The 17,786-nt window shown below is 38.7% G+C and overlaps 1 protein-coding gene across 22 annotated transcripts in view; it reads right to left on the reverse strand.

Annotated features, from left to right (window-relative positions):
• Positions 1–17,786, reverse strand: part of KMT2C (lysine methyltransferase 2C) — a 300,175-nt gene that overhangs the window by 35,928 nt on the left and 246,461 nt on the right. For all 22 annotated transcript variants that reach the window (XM_055392460.2, XM_055392455.2, XM_055392459.2 and 19 more), the window contains 9 exons: positions 16,557–16,689; positions 16,104–16,318; positions 14,403–14,476; positions 11,816–11,998; positions 9,552–11,435; positions 8,674–8,966; positions 5,023–6,842; positions 2,966–3,077; positions 95–173 (listed from right to left, as the gene is read on the reverse strand). In XM_055392460.2, coding sequence (XP_055248435.1) covers positions 95–173; positions 2,966–3,077; positions 5,023–6,842; positions 8,674–8,966; positions 9,552–11,435; positions 11,816–11,998; positions 14,403–14,476; positions 16,104–16,318; positions 16,557–16,689 — 4,793 coding nt within the window. The remainder of the gene's footprint in view (positions 1–94; positions 174–2,965; positions 3,078–5,022; positions 6,843–8,673; positions 8,967–9,551; positions 11,436–11,815; positions 11,999–14,402; positions 14,477–16,103; positions 16,319–16,556; positions 16,690–17,786) is intronic.

A 17,786-nucleotide genomic window follows, 5' to 3' on the forward strand; every position in this document is an offset into this window, starting at 1 on the left:
ACTACTCTCTAGCAGGGGCCTTACTCTAAAGCATGAGCTTGCTGGGAAACAGAAAAGCGTGCATTCTAGAGGGACTCATTACAGGCAGTGTTACCTGAGGAATGGCCTGTGGTCCAAGGTTCTGTCCTTCACCATTCTGTGTTCCAGTTACCGCCTGGCCCATAAAAGGGAACCTGTCAAAACAGGGTACACAAGTATCAAATGATGAGCATTTAGAAATTATTAATATTAATTAAAAACTGTATTAGGTGCTTAACAGTTTTCTCTTCCAGAGAAGAACAGTGGCAACATCAAAACAGTCTTCATCAAAACACTAAAGCCCTACCTTTCATGTACTGGGCAGATGTGATCCTTACTGTAATTCGATGAAGTGTGCTCTTAGCACCCTCATGTTACTTATGATGAAAGTAAGATTCAGAGATATTCCGTAACCTTCCCCACAAGGACTAGTAGGGCTGCAATAAGAAGCCAGCTAGGCTGACTCTAGAGGTTTTACTCTATTATGTGCCTCACTCCACCTTACGATAAAATGAATTCAAGACTTCAGAATAAAAATAAGTTGATTTAGTTTTATAACAAACTCTAAGGAAATGTTTTCTCATTCCAGTCTGTGTTAAAAACTAATTGAGAGCTTAGTTATTTTATATTCAAAAACAAAAGACATTTCCCAATTTTAGAATTTTCATACATTCTCATACATTTCTATATCTAATGTTAAAGCAAATCAAAAATGGACGACTGACCAAGATCAGTCTGCATGGTTAAACGTGTTTAGAGAAATGTTACTCATTCTAATTAAAACTATAAAAACTTCACAGAAGCATTACTGCTTACATGAAAATATTTCCTCTGGCATTATCAAATGCTTTAACATATCAAGATATACATACAATTTTCAAAACGTATTCCAAATGCTGTATATTACTATTTAAGTACTATTAGGATATAGAATATGTTTTTAAATTTTTTACTCAGGTTTTTCATTCATCTGTCACCCTACCCACTGCTACAGGTCTGGTCTAAATGATCTTCTAATCTGAATATCACACATGGTCTATCATCCTAACTCAACATATCACACTACTCTAAGAAGGGACTATCACTTCCATTTCTAAAAAGCAGTCAATAGAATACTAAGCCAGATACCTGATACATGACTAATTTATCTATCCGGCAGATGCATGATGCTAAAAGAGCATCAGATGCTGAAAGGCCTCAAATTCTGAGGTCCATATTTAAAACTAAGTGCTGGTCGGGTGCAGTGGCTCATGCCTGTAATTCCAGCACTTTGGGAGGCGGAGGCAGGTGGATCACCTGAGGTCAGGAGTTCAAGACCAGCCTGACCAACATGGTGAAACCCTGTCTCTACTAAAAATACAAAAATTAGCTGGGCATGGTGGCACGTGCCTGTAATCCGAGCTACTCCAGAGGCTGATGCAGGAGAATCGCTTGAACCTTGGAGGTGAAGGCTGCAGTGAGCCATTGCACTCTATCCTGGGCAACAACAGCGAAACTCCGTCTCAGAAACAAAAACCAAAACAAAACTAAGTAGTAAATAAAACTCAGCATTTCCTTGTTTTGAATATACATAGAAACTACAATATTATTAGCAAGTACCACGACTATCACCAATAGAAGACAGATTATTTTCCTACCGAATGTTGCAGGCACCTAATAGATTAGTTATGTTTATCATTACTTTCAAATTATGGTTTATTGCTAAATTTGTTAATACTTTAAGGAGCATATATACCATAAATTTAATTATATTTTAATAACTATATTTCAAGTATAATCATTTCCCTTGTAATGCTATGTCTTAAATTTTCTGCATATAAAACATTCTGAGAATTTCAAAGCCTTCACTGGAATCCAAAAATATTCAAGACATAAAACAGGAATCTCTATGATAGAGAAATAGTGTTAATAAATATTGCTCAATAATGAAAATCATTGGAAACCACTATCTCTACTTTGATCTCAAAAATGCTTCTTAACCATGTCCAAAGTAGCTCAACAATTGAAAAGAACTATACCCTTAAGAATTCAAATTTCTTTGAAATATATACATCTTAAATTCGTGCAAATTTTATATTCAATTCTATAATCATCCACATTTTTTATATAAAAGTTTTTCAACAAGATAATTAGACTAAATTGAGGCTCTATGCTTACTTTATTGACAGAGGTTCTCATATAGTAATACACGTAAGACTCATTCATGACGCTTGCTAAAAATACAGACACACAGGCAACCATCTCCAGATATTCTTATTTAGTAGGTCTGCAGTAGAGCAAAATAATCTGCATTTTAAAAAAAATTACCCCATAATTCTCATGGTGGTCCATGATCAAAATTTAAGAAACAGTGCCATGTGGTTAATAACCCTTAGAGGGCATAATTTCAAAAATTCAGATATTGAAATAACCCCTACTGTCTTCTTTAATGCATAATTTCTGTTTTTCTCCTGAGAGAGAAAAGACAAACTCTGTAACTCCAACTTCCAACTGTCCTCTTATCTATTCCTTGTAACTTTCTTTTTCTGATTCAAAACCGGTTTGGGAACATTTTATTTTAGAACTGAATTTATAATTGCTTTAATCACTCAGTGTCTTAACTGAAAAAAATCTTAGATAACATGAACAATTCTAAAGGTATTTAAAAGAGCACAGACCTAAATACTTTGACTTGAGTAATCAGGAAATCCAATCTTCCAAATCTTTTTAAGATGTTTTACATTTACCATCCTTGAGACTAATGCTCTTAAACTGGTTCTTACACTAATTTCTTAAATTGGTATAGCATTTTATATCTGATCATATCGAGCTGATGCCATGACAACTTAAATAGTATTGTTCATTCCTAGACAAGGGCTTTCCATTTTCTGTATGTTTTTTCTAAAAACTAGTAATGATTTCATGAATGTCTAGATGCCCAGTAGAAACAAGCAGCCACTCCACCTACCTGCTCATCACCATTGGTGGCATGCCCAGATTGTTTTGTGCCATCACTTTATTTATGCCTTTAAGGGCCACCATTTTGGCTTTCATTATAGGATCTGTAATTGCATCAAAATCTAGAAAAGAAATATAAAGTTACTTATTTCATAGTAATTAGTTCAAGGTACACTAAGAAGTAATTCAAATATTACAAGCTCTTAAACTTTATTATTTAATAATCATTACAGATTTCTGAGATGGCAACCTTATCCTGGGTTTAATCACATCTCAGCAGTCCTTAACTGAATCATGCTTTAATACCTTAGTCCTGCAGGAATTAAAACAAAAAGTCAAGTTTAAGGGAGATTATAAGCAATAATCTAAAGCAATGCAATTAATTTCCTTTCATCCAAACTTTTGCAATGCTAATCAGAATGGCTTCTTTAGTAAATATAACATCACAAATAAGAATTTGCAATACTAAGGAATTCTACTAAGTTAGTTATCACTCTTAAAAGAAAAATGCACCAATTTCTTAAGGGTATACCCTCTCAATAAAAAGCTACTAAGAAAAAACCTATTTGCATCTAAATGAAAAAAAGGGAGCAAAATGATGAAATTGGGGATATATAAAATGGAATGTCAATTTTATTACTTTAGAATAAGGCACACTGCTTAGACATGTGCCCTTTGATTGCTAATTCTTATTCTTAGAGGCACTGAGGCATTCTAACTGCATTGCTTTTGTTGTTTTTAGAATCAGTAAACCATTAGAAACAAGTTAAAGAGGTTTATATAGCAAAAAATCGCCAAGCATTTGTCATACACAAAAGGACAGTAAGAAGCTTTATTTCCATCATAATTTTCTTAAATTCATCCTTCCATGACTGAAAACATATGGCAACAATGGTTGGAATGTAGGAACTAAGAAGACAATTAGTTTCTATTAAACAATTCCATAAATAATAGAATTGAGGGAAGTTTGTAACTCAGTTTCGAATCTCTTAATTTACCTGGAAAGAATCTAAAACTCTTCATTGTTTTCATTTTTTTTTTTGAGACAGAGTTTCACTCTGTCCCCCAGGCTGGAGTGAAATGGTGCAATCTCGCCTCACTGCAACTTCCGCCTCCTGGGTTCACACCATTCTCCTGCCTCTGTCTCCTGAATAACTGGGACTACAGGCGCACGCTGCTATGCCCAGCTGATTTTTTGTTATTTTTTTAAATTATTATACTTTAAATTCTGGGATACTTGTGCAGAATATGCTGGTTACATAGGTATACATATGCCATGGTGGTTTGCTGCACCCATCAACCCGTCATCTACATTAGGTATTTCTCCTAATGCTATCCGTCTCCTAGCCCCCCACCCCCCGACAGGTTCCGGTGTGTGATGTTCCCCTCCGTGTCCATGTGTTCTCATTGTTCAGCTCCCACTTATGAGTGAGAACATGCAGTGTATGGTTTTCTGTTCCTGCATTAGTTTGCTGAGAATGATGGTTTCCAGCTTCATCCATGTCCTGTGTTGCCCAGGCTGGTCTGGAACTCCTGAGCTGAGGCAATCTGTCTGCCTCGGTCTCCCAAAGTGCTAGGATTACAGCCGTGAGCCACTGTGCCCAGCCAACTGCTTTCATTCTAAAGCTCAAGGAGGGCCAAGCAGGGTGGCTCACGCCTGTAATCCCAGCACTTTGGGAGGCCAAAGCAGGCGCATCACCTGAGGTCAGGAGTTTGAGACCAGCCTGGCCAACATGGTGAAACCCCGCACCTCTACTAAAAATACAAAAATTAGCCAGGCATGGTGGCGCATGTCTGTAGTCCCAGCTACTCGGGAGGCTGAGGCAGGAGAATCACTTGAACCCAGGAGGTGGAGGTTGCTGTGAGCCGAGATCGCGCCACTGCACTCCATCTTGGGTGACACAGTGAGACTCCATCTCAAAACAAAACAAACAAACCCCTCAAGGAGGAATAGAAAAACTCAGTGCTTTATTCCAACTGTAATTCTAATAATAAAATCTTACAAGCATATCGCATGCCACTCTAATACGCACAGTAATATATGTTGAGACTCAAGAAAACTCCTACCAATATTAGGGAAGAACGGTTCTGATCGCTGACGAATCATGGCTTGCATCTGTCTTTGCTGCTGCTGTTCTTGCCTTTCTTGATCCAAAAGATCCTGTAGAAGTAGAGGCTGTTCTTCTAGAAGAAGGGGCCTCTCTCTATTCTGCTGTGCTAATGTTTGAGGAATCATTAGCTGTTGGGGTCCAGACATGCTACTGGTACCAGACTGACTTGTTAGAGGCCCAGTTTGAGTTGTAGGTTTTCCTGTCCCCAGATTGTGGTTAACTGTTGATTGACCTGGAATGAATCCTGGATTTACCTGCACACCCTGAGAAAAAACATGGTTTACCCTAGAGACTACTGTTACATTAGAATTCATGGTATTATCCAAAACACGGCCAGGCGGTGCTATTAAAGGAGGCAAACTTGACACATGATTGGATGGTGAGGCCGGCAGAGTTGGTGGTGGTGGAGACCCCAATGGCCTAATGTCTGAATTATCAGATTTCTCATTAGCAAGTAAACTCGAGAGAACTGGAGTTGATCCAGTTATGCCACAAGAGTTTATTACATCTTGAGCAGGTAGTTGAGTGGATGCTTGAATGACATTTCCACCGGGGCCAGCAGTTTCTCGACTGGTTCTTTTCTCAAATAGATCTGGATCACAAGGATGCAAAGAAGTCTTTTCTCCATCATTTAGGTCTGAGTGAGCAGAAGCCTGTGAGCAAGGAGTGTCAACATTATCTTTATTCTCATCATTTTTTTCAGTTTCACATTTGGATTCCACCTTAGAATTTGGAGACAATACTTCCGTTTTTACCTCATTGGTAACAGTGGATTTTTTCTGTGGTGAATGTTTATCAGAGAGAACCAGAGTTTTGTTTTCTTGTTCCTTTTTTTTTGGTTCAACAGATACACACTGATTATCTAACTTATCATCAATTGGAAGGTCTAGTTCCTCATTAAACATGCTTTTCTTATCTCCCATGTCAAGTTCTGGATCTGTATATGCAATGATATCAAACTCTCCTGACCTTAAGAGGTCATCCAGGTTGGGATCATTAGTTTCCAAATTATCTAAAGTATCCAATTCAACTACCTTGCCATCCTCTGTATCTAAATTTAAGTTTTCAAGATCTTCATCATCTAAGTCTTTGACTTCAACCCCCTCAAGGTCTTTAACATCCAGTTCCTTCACAGAAGGGTCATCAGAATCAAGTTTTTCCTCTAGACCATCAGAAGGTTGGGTGGTTATCTGTAAATTATCAGACGTTGTTTCAGATGGAACAGATGTTGACAAAGGAGCTTCTGAAAATTCACCACCTAGTGGATGGTTCAGAGTCCTCAAGACCATAGAAGATGAATGGACAGAATGACCTTGCTCTTGTTGAGATGGTGGCACTTGTTCCAAATCTGGGTGCACAGGTAGCTGATTAGGTAGACCCTGGGGAGGTCGTCGCATGGGGTCTGCGTGTCTAGGGCCTGGAAAGTCTGGCCGGGGAATGAAGTTTCCATGTCTCAGATTAGAAGATGCCTCTACAATGCTGCCAGGTGGAGCACTGAAAGGCAGCCGTTGCCTTCCGTCAGGAGCCCTATGTCTCAGTTCAATATATGCTTGGCCCAGTATGTTATGCTGCTGAACTGGCAAGCTCTGTGGTGAAAAATGCTGAGGAAGTCCAACTGGATTATTCATTTGTGAGTTATTTAAAGGCCTAGGCATATCTACAGATATTGATCTTCTTAGCTGTGGAGAAACTCCAGATCCCTGTATTTGTTGAGGAGGCACAAGGAAGCGCTCTTGACTCGGCATGGTACCATGACTACCTCCTGGAAATCCAAATCTTTTAAAAAAAAAAAAAAAAAAAGCAAATAGGTATTATGTTAAATTTAGAGTTAAGTTGAAAAAAAGAAAAGTCTTCAATTAAACTGTACATACAAAATGTTGCCAAATACTATGACTTACAAAAGCAAAGCTATCACCATTAAAAAGTATTTACAGGTATTCATATGCAAGTACGATTTTGCTAAGAATCCTATAATGAACACCATATCTGAGCTCTAAAGGCTTAAGATTTAACAGATAACAAAAATGAAGACAAAGGAAGAACAACCACGCAGATGAAATCAATTGTTCAGAGATAAGAACAATACTACTGGACTTTTTCAGGAAGAGTTTCTTTTATCTATATTTAGGGAGGTTCGATGGAGGAAGCTGATTTGGGGATGATGTTTGAATGAAGATAGGTCTTCATACCTATTGAGGGATTTACAGGCCTCAGTACATGAGACTACAAAGGCACAGGTTTGATGACGGGATAGAATAAACTTAGAGAAAAGGACGAGTAGGCCTCATCTATAAAGATTAAGTAAATGTATAAATTGTTGGAGTATTTTATATTGTACTTCCTTCTAGACAGGATTACAGGCAACTTACACAGAATTCAAAGCATAGCAAGAGGCATAAATTATAACAAGGTGGAAGAAAAAAAGGAAATTAAGAGTAAGATTACAGGCAATTTACACAAAATATAAAATGTAGCAAGAGGCATAAATTACAACTAAGGCAGAAGAAAAGGAAACTAAAAGAATATAACATGGAGGTAGATATAAGACTAAAAGATATAAAACTAAAACGCATTATCTTAAAGAACTATTTCCTTATTATAACTAGGGCATAGGTTTGGCTTTGACTTTAGCCACTTTGAAAAAGGAAACATTCTTATGATTCATCACCACTAACTTACAACCCTATCATCACCACTAACTTACAACCCTATCTCACTATGGAAAGTTCCTAAAGGGAAAGTCCTTTCAGTTCGGAAATCTCTAAAATTTATTATTATTACTTTTTAAATTGAGACAGAGTCTCGTTCTGTCTCCCAGGCTGGAGTGCAGTGGCGTGACCTGGGCTCACTGCAACCTCCACCTCCTGGGTTCAAGTGATCCTTTTGTCTCAGCCTCCTGAGTAGCTGCGAATACAGGCGCGGTGCCTGCTGCCATGGCCGGCCAATTTTTGTATTTTTACTAGAGGCAGGGTTTTACCATGTTGGCCAGGTTGGTCTCGAACTCCTGACCTCAAGTGATCCGCCCACCTCGGCCTCCCAAAGTATTGGGATTACAGGCCTGAGCCACTGCGCCCAGCCTAAAATTAATTTAGAATGTAAAGTTAAAAGGTAGAAATTTGGAGAGAGGACAAGTCTCATCACATCGTAGGAGGCTTTGCCTACACAGAACAGCTACATTTTGAGGATGTCATATGATAAACTACATCATTAAGGGTGCAAGGTAATGCTAACACAGTTAATATTTAAAAACAAAGGTAATGTTTTCAGAGTCTATAGAGTTCTTAGAGGAAAAAAATGTCTATGACCTCTCATTAGCACTAAATAGCAGATTATATATATTTCAAAGGGGAGAAAGAAGTAGAAAGCAGTAACAGCTTCCTGATTAATACTAACTTCATTTGTCTATTTCTTTTAAAAAATTTTTAAATTTGTTTAAGAGATTGGGGGGGGTCTCACTATATTACCCAGGCCGGTCTCAAAACTCCTAGCCTCAAGCAATCCTCCTGCCTCAGCCAGTAGCTAGGATTACAGGCACAAGCCACCACACCCAGCTCTGTTTCCCTCTTCTAATAGCAATTTAAATTCGGCAGGACATTAAAAGCATTACCTAAATCCATGAGGTCTCATCCCCATACTAGCAACATCAGGAGGATAGGGTCCACGCTGATCTTTTGGGAAAACAGCATATCTAGGTCCTAAAGAAGGGGCAACAGGAGACCTAATGTTCCCAGGATAGGGAGGTGGGGGTCTGGTGAAAGCCTGGTTAACATTCTCTGGTTGCCAGTGTTGAAGAGGCCCTGGATGAGGCACTGCGGGTGAGTCCTGTGACCCCTTCTCCTGTCGACCTGCAATCTTCTTCTGCTGTTGCTGCTGGAGAATGATTTCACGTAACTTCTGCCGCTAAATGGGAAGAAACAAAAATCACTGGGATTTGTGGTAATTAATGGCTTTTTAAAGGTTACTGGCTTTTTATTTTTAGATATGGGATCTTGCTATGTTGCCCAGGCTGGCCTCAAATTCCTGGACTCAAGTGATGCTCCTGTCTCAGCCTCTCAAGTAGCTGGGATTACAAGCATGCGCCACCATGCCTGACAGGTTAGTGGCTTTTTAAATCCTGATACCTTCATTATGTGGCTATGGTAATGTTTCAAAGTTTGATGAAATACCAGTTACATTTAACTATTCAATATATTAGGAAAAATAATTTGATGGTTTGGGTCCTTTTCCTTGCCAGACAACTATCACAAAACAAAGCTTTAATATTTAAGGATTCCCCTGCGAATTCGTGAAGACTGAAATCAGATACAGAATAAATTAAACTGGTGTTAATTTCATCAATTTCATTTTTCTTTTTTGCAGTATGACAAACTCTACAGAATAAAAAAAAATAAAAAATTAACTCCTGTGTAGAAATTACTCAGTTTGATGAAATGAACAGCTTCCTCAAATAATACATTTAAAACTGAGAACATACAATGTGTTTACCTGTCTCAATTTCTCTGTATCTGCTTGGGCCATATTTACAGTATTCTGTGTATCAGTTACTCCTGAAGTTGGCACAGGTCCAGGAAGCTGGGAGACACCAGAGAACTGCTGGCCTTGGGAGTGCATTGGAGAGTTTGAAGATGCACAGAAGCTCCCCTCTGATCCAGGCCTTGCCTGATCAGCAACATCATGGGCAGTTTGACTTGTTCCAAAAGAGTCAGACTGAGATCTTGGAGTCATTGGAGGCTGATCATAGGGATCACGGGCAGCAGATGGGGAAACACGGCTAAATGTGTCTGAAAGACCAGGTCCAGGGGGCCTAGGTGTCTGGGAACATGTATCAGGTGGCCTTACCAACGGGCCAGGTAAAGCTGGTCCTCGGTTTTGTGCTGCTTGCAGGAAAGGATCCTGATTTGGCATGAGGACTGGTCTTGTCATTGAGGACCTAGTAAAACCCTCTGAAATCCTTGGCCTTGGTGTTGCTGGTGGCTGAGAGTAAGGGACAGAAATTCCAGGTCTTGGTGTTCCAGGAGGATGAGCATATGGATCAGAATGCCTCTGATTTGTTACAGGTGTAACAAACAAGTCAGTTTGTGTAGATGGTCTTGGGGTTTGGGGCTGCTGACTATATGGGTCAACAGTAGTAGGCCGGGGAGTTCCAGGAGGTTGAGAGTAAGGGTCTGTATTGGACCTAGCTGTTCCTGAAGATTGGGAATAAGAATCTACAACAGGTCGTGGAGTTCCTGGGGGTTGGGAGTATGGGTCCTGAGATGTTGGCCTTGATATGGTTCCAGGCTGGGAAAAAGCCCTTGAAGGATGGGCAAAAGATTCATTCATTGCTGGATGTGGGGTTAGGGGAGGCTGACTATATGGATCATTTGACTGATTATGAGAAAAATTATCTATAGGTCTTGGTGTCAAAGCAGGCCTTTCATAAGGGTCAACAGACAATCGCCTTGATGCCTGTGACCCTGATCCATAAGGATCCTGAGAGGACGGAGGAGGTTGCATTGGAGTCTTAAAAGGTCCAGGACCACTATCAAGAGGTGCAGGTGTCAACAAGGGTCGTGCATATGAGTCAGGTATCCTTTGTCTTTGAAACACATCTGCCCTAGGAGATGGTTTAGTAAAGTGATCACTGGTTCCAGCTGCTACAGGGCCTTTTGCAGTTTGTTCTGAAACTACAGGAGACCGGGATAGGCCCAAGGATTTGGGAAATTGATCTGTCATCACAGGCCTAGGTGTGTCTGGAGGTTTTGCATAGGGGTCATTATTTGTCGTGGAAGAAGAACATAAATCTCTGACGGGGGATGGCCTATTTGCTGTTGTCTCATTCATTTGAAGGGGCCTAGATACCGATGATAAAGGTGTACAGTTTTCCACTGGTGCAGCAGAATTTCTTCTGGAAAAACTATGGCCCACAGGAGGTGGTCGAGGGGTACCAACCATTTTTGCATATGGATCCATTGGAGATGGTGGTCGTGAGTTAGAGGACCCAGGTGAAAACACTTGTGGTGAGGGTGGCTGAGAAGTCTGAGCCTGAGAAAGACTATCCTGGATGGGAATCCGGGATGGGGCTGGAGGAGGAGGTGGAGCTTGTGGCTTTACAAACACATCATCTGAAGATGTAGACGCAGGGGTACTGGGTGGCTGTTTTGTAAACAGTTCTTTATGGAATGACTGTGCAGGAGACATATTTCCATTGCCAGGCTGAGGTGTCAAGGGACTCTGTATCCCACTACTTGGTGTATCTGAACCAGACTGCACCAGAAGATGCTGAGAACCAAATTGCTGTTGTTGCTGCTGCTGCTGCTCATTTTTCACCTGTTCAAGTTTCTGTGTGGCTTCAATTTTAGCTTGCTGCTTACTTTTCTGACGCATTTGCTATTAAAATAGAAAAGAAAAAGCAATCATATTTAGGTTAAGGAAGAAAACTACCATCATGGGGGGAAAAAGCAACAGAAAGTTAATTTGTTTGATGTCAGCAGCTACCAGATTGCTCCCATATTAGATTATGAATTCCTGAAGAAGAGAAATCACTCATCATGGTATGTTCCATTTGTGCCTAGGGCAGTATATTGTTTATAATATTTCAATAAATTTCCCAAATCAATTTAAATATATTTTACTGAAAAGAGAAACAAGTCTATCCTAAATCAAATTTTCATGGTCTAAGAACTATATTCTAAAATAATAATGCAAAGACCTCCCTTCTCAAAACAAAAATGCAACTTCAAAAAGTAGATTATCCAAAAATTCCATACCTGTCTAAATTTCCATTCCTGTTCATGTTCTGATTCTCTTTGCTTTAAAGGATCTTTAAAGAGCTCCGAATCAATACGAGAGCTGGGATCAATGCTATCTTGCTGTTGCTGCCTTTTCATGGAATCATTTGACATCTGTACTTTATTAATGCGTAAAGCAGCTCTGTTATCTCTGGCTTTTTGCTTTGACAAAAGAAGAAAAAAAAATTCCCAGATTATGTTAAATGTTTTAAGGAATAAAATAAAACTACCATAAACTTTCTCAAATAAAAGAAAAAAAAGTCAGGTAAAATAGTTGAAATACTTACGGCACCTCCCAAAAAAGGATCTGGACACTAACTCATCTTCTCTCTTTACAGTGCACAGTACCTATCAGTTGAGGATATATTTCTATGTATTTGAATTAAGCTTAAGGATCCTAGGTGTGATTTAATATTTTAGCTCCTAGTTTTCTTAACATATCCTTAGAAATTATGTCTCCTTCAATTTAGAAAGAAGGGGCTGGGGCCAGGCATGGTGGCTCATGCTCGTAATCCCAGCACTTTGGGAGGCCAAGGCGGGTGGATCACCTGACGTCAGGTGTTCGAGATCAGCCTGACCAACATGGTGAAACCCCACCTCTACTAAAAATACAAAATTAGGCCGGGCGCAGTGGCTCACACCTGTAATCCCAGTACTTTGGGAGGCTGAGGCGGGTGGATCACCTGAGGTCGGGAGTTCGACACCAGTCTGACCAACATGGAGACACCCCATCTCTACTAAAAATACAAAATTAGCCAGGTGTGGTGGCACATGCCTGTAATCCCAGCTACTCGGGAGGCTGAGGCAGGAGAATCACTTGAACTCAGGAGGCGGAGGTTGTGGTGAGCCAAGATTGCGCCATTGCACTCCAGCCTGGGCAACAAGAGCAAAACTCTGTCTCAAAAAAAAGAAAAAGAAAAAGAAAAATCAGCCAGGCATGGTGGCACATGCCTGTAATCCCAGCTACTTGGGAGGCTGAGGCAGGAGAATCGCTTGAATCTGGAAGGCAGAGGTTGCAGTGAGCCGAGATCGCACCATTGCACTCCAGCCTGGGCAACAACTGTGAAGCTCCATCTCAAAAAAAAAAAAAAAAATTTAGAAAAAAGGAAAAATATCCAATCAGTCTTTAAAAAAAAAAAATCTGGATATTTGAAACATATCATTAAAGAAATCACTTAAAAATTTAAAAAATTCTTTCATTACCTAATTCAAGTCAAAATAAAACACAGCATATCAACACATCTATATATATATATATATATATATGTGATAGAGCATATACACACATATATGCTCTATCCAAAATAATCACTGTAACTGAAAATATGTGCACTGGGGAACAAGCTGGAAAATAACTATATATATTTTCCAACAATAATACAGATTTAATACGCTTTAAAACGAAAGCAAGGATTTGGTTCCAGCTGACAATCTTAATTTGGCTCTTTGGGAGAAAATAATTTACCATATGAACTGTGAATCTTATAAAATTACCTAATAGTTCATGGCAAAGATCATGTGTCAAAAACTTTTTAAAGATGTCTAAATATTTCTCTTTCAAGATGCACAAAGATTCTCTATGAAACCTAACAAGAAAAGAGGTGACTGTGGAAGACACTGAGGCATGCCAATCCAGTCTCCAAATTTAGTACAGTTGTCCCTCTGTATCCATGGGGTATTGGTTCCAGGATTCCCTGCAGATACCAAAATCCACAGATGCTCAAGTCCCTTATAGAAAATGTCACAGTATTTGCACATAACCCACACATATCCTCCTGTATACTTTCTCCCTTTTTATTTTTTGACCTAGCAGGGTCTTGCTCTGTCACCTAGGCTGGAATGCAGTGGTACAATTTTGGCTCACTGAAGCCTCAACCCCTCAAGTCTCTCAAGTAGCTGAGACTACAGGCATGCGCCATCATACCCAGCTAATTTTTTCATTTTTTATAGAGATGAGGCTTTGGCTATGTTGCCCAGGCTGGTCTTGAACTCCTGGGCTCAAAGCCATCTGCCCACCTTGGCCTCTCAAACTGCTGGGATTACAGATGTGGGTCACTGTGCCTGGCCCCTCCTGTATACTTTAAGTCATCTTTAGATTACTTGTAATACTTAACACAATATAAATGCTATGTAAATCGTTGTTATATTGTTTTAAAAACAATGACAAGGAAAAGAGTCTGTACAAGTTCAGTATAGATGTTTTCCCAAAATGTTTTTGATCCATGGTTGGTTGAATCCACAGATACAGAACTCATGGATACAGACTGCCAACTGTACCTCTGCTGAAGAGATAAAACAATTTTAAAGGGAAATGAATTACTCCTTCCCCCCTAAAATAGCTGATTTTCAATCTTCAACATTTTGGTTCTGTTAACTTGCTTATAAAAATGTCACACTCTCTATTAAGACATAAGGAGTTAGAAAATCACTGTAAAAATAAAGTTGCTTGTTGTACAGGTACTAACAAGCATTTTCTGAAATGGAAATTTGTTTTTTATTAATCTAATACAAATAAGGTTCAAGCACTGTATTTAAATATTTAAAAGATAAGAGTTTCTTAAAATACCACATATGGTGCTCTTTCTTGTGAGCTTGCTTTTCTCCACAATTTGGCAATTTGCTTCACTCTAGTAGTCCAATCTGCAACAAAAGAACAGAGTATAACACTTTCTCAGAGCCATGCTAATGATGTGTTGTAATAAAGAATGTTGATGAACTGCTGACAGTTAATCTTATTCAGGCCATATTCTCATGAGGTCACAGACCTATATTAAGTTTTTTACAAAGAACAAAGATCGTGGCACACTGTAGGCCAAACAAATGTTTTCTAAATGAAGTGCTGCCTTATTAACAACCTAGCTTGTAAAGTTGGGAAGTTTTTAGATTCAAGGGACAAAGTAGCAAAAATGTAAGCCAAACATAATAAATTCCCTCTGGTGGTAAGATACCACCAGAACCAAAGTACAAGTTTGTAAAACATCTGTGCTAAACAGAAATCTATCAATTTGACCTACCAGAAGTAAACAAAGTCATAAATAAGCATCTCACTAGCATTTGTGGACAACAAACACATGGAAAAGTAATGAGTTCAAACCATTTATATGAAATTCAGTGTCATGACGGTATACAAAATGAAGAAGCCTGGGTAAGATCAACAGTTAACGATAAATACAGAAATTATTTATTCCACATTACAAAAAGAAAGCAAGCTTCCAAAAAGCCAATGAAAATGAAAAATCAGTTCACAGACCAACAGCTTTAACACAGTATTTCATGAGGTTCTTGAATCACAAAGTAAAATTATTGAAGAAAATTACTTTTAAAAAAGTTACAGCTCTGCTGTAAGGACAATTTGTGCTGACACAAAATGACAACATACCCATGTACGTTCATAAACAGCAAATGTAAGCATGGAAAGAAAGTGGCTGAAGAATGGGATACTGCCTTCACAGGTCTCCCTGCATCAAACCACTGATTTCTATTGTTAGATAAAAAGCATTTCATTTATTACAATACATAATGAATAAAGTCCCATGAAGACGCCAATCCAAAAAGGTACCTAAAAACAGGGGTCATCCAAATGAAAAGTCACTTCCAGGTACCCCTCTAGTAATTTAAGAGTTTGTGTATTGATAGATAGCTGGGAAACTATTGCAAAACTGAGTTTGAGTAACTTTTTCAATCCTAGTTTGTCTGATACCATGAACTCAAAATAATAAAACCGCATTGCTTGCATATATCCAATAATTGACATTTCATTAATCCAAATTTCTCATTCACTGGTTAATCAGAATTTTCACAAACTGTACTATTATCATCTGTTTTTCTCAAGAGGCAGTGGTAATAGCTGGACAGTCAGGGAAAGTGAGGGGAAGAAGGGAAGACAATACTGAATTTGTTTCATAAAAACACTATTTAGGATTCACTGGTTTAGCCTAGCAGTATTTTTGATTAAATGATAGTTTGGGTTCTAGAAATTTTTTAAAGAATCACATAACACGGATTTCTGCATATTAATAAGTACTGCTAGGAGCTGAAAAACTGACCATTTCACTAATTGAAACTAATTTTTGGGAAATAGGATGGATGCAGGGTCTAGGACAAAGTAAAATGCAAGATGTTTCTAGACATCTAGGGAATCTTCATGTTGTGGGTCATCATAGACAAAAATTAGTTAAGCTACCTTTCTATTGCAGTTAAAAAAAAAAGGTATTGCACATGTGAAAATGTTGGTAAAATAGAGAGAAATAATATATTCATGGCTTACCAGGGAATTCTTCCTTTAAGTTGGGGAAATTAATATTGGTGTAGAGAACTGGGGCAACTGTTGCCATTTCACCCAGAGCCTCCTCTTTCTCCCACTTAAGCGTGCTTCTCTGGGCATTCGACATTGTGTCATTTTCTCCTTCCACAGTGGGAGCTGATGATGTCCAAGAGTTGTTAGGATCACTTGCCATTGGATTAAAGGCTGAATTTTTATCCCTGGGAAAAAATAAATATCTTTACTTTATGAACATAACATAACTGTTTAATATATGTTCAAGTATAGCTTTCATTAAAACCTATTACAAAATAGTTAAAAGTAACATATTTATAGCAAAAGCCACAATAAACGCAACATACAATAATATCATACACAATCATTTAAGCAGACTAATTTATATATAAATCAAACAGAAATTAGTGCAATTTAAGTTTCCATAGAAAACAAGGCTTGTACCTGGCATCAGGATAAGAGGATTGTGCAATTGCAGAGAAAGTTCCCAGTCCGCTTCCAGGTGGCAAAGAATTATGTGGGAGATGAGGACTGGGTCCAATAAGGCCATTCATGAGAGGCATCCGTGAAAAAACATCTTAAGAGAAAAAAATAATTCCGTTTGCATGATATTCACAAATAACAAGGAGTTGAAGTAAAGCTGACCCTTGAACAACATGGTTTTTAACTGCATGGGTCCACATAAACACAAATTTTTTTCAATTGAATGTGGATGGAAAACACAGTGAAACCCATGCATAGAGAGGACCAACTTTTCTTGTATGCCAAGTTCCATAGGGCCAACATTTGACTTCTGTATTCTCAGATTTTGGTTATTATACCTGGGGGTCCTGGAACCAAAGCCCCAAGTATAGAAGAGATGCTTATACTTCTAAATCAAAACCTTTAATGCAATTTAAAAGTAGGATTTTTTTCAGTATTTTATAATACTTAAAGAGTGACTTTTGGCTATAAGATTTTGAAATATGATCTCTACAGCTGTGACTATTTCATTATTGTGTACTAGAAATAGCAAGTGTTCTGGAGTCCAAAAGCCCGGGGTGTGAACCTCAATTTTACCTGTTAGAAGCAGAATCAATTTCTATTTCTGTAAACCGTAGGTATTCTGTTATTTGGGTTAATTGAGATAATGTGTGTACAGCTCTAAACATAGTTCCTGGTATGCAGTAACTATTCGACACAATTAACTCCTAAAAAACACTAATGAATCACAGCAAATGCTAGTAAGTTTTATCAAATATTCTTTCTCTTCATTAAAAATTTACAAACAGATATTTCTTATATTTTATTCCTGTTCCTCTTAATACCAAAAAAAAAAAAAAATCTATGATTCTTTCCTTTTTTTTTTTTTTTAAGATGGAGTCTCACTCTGTCGCCAAGGCTGGAGTGCAGTGGCAAGATCTCAGCTCACTGCCCCCTCCGCCTCCCAGGTTCAAGCAATTCTGCCTCAGCCTCCTGAGTAGTTGGAATCACAGGCACTTGCCACCATGCCCAGCTGATTTTTGTATTTTTAGTGGAGGTGGGGTTTCACCATTTTGGCCAAGCTGATCTCAAACTCCTGCCTCAAGTGATCCACCCACCTCAGCCTCCCAAAGTGCTGGGATTACAGGTGTGAGCCACTGTGTCCACCCCACCTATGATTCTTAAATTGATACTTTCTCTAAATTAGTTTTG

This window comes from Gorilla gorilla, chromosome 6, assembly GCF_029281585.2.
Source record: "Gorilla gorilla gorilla isolate KB3781 chromosome 6, NHGRI_mGorGor1-v2.1_pri, whole genome shotgun sequence".
In the NCBI taxonomy this organism is placed as follows: Eukaryota; Metazoa; Chordata; class Mammalia; order Primates; family Hominidae; genus Gorilla; species Gorilla gorilla.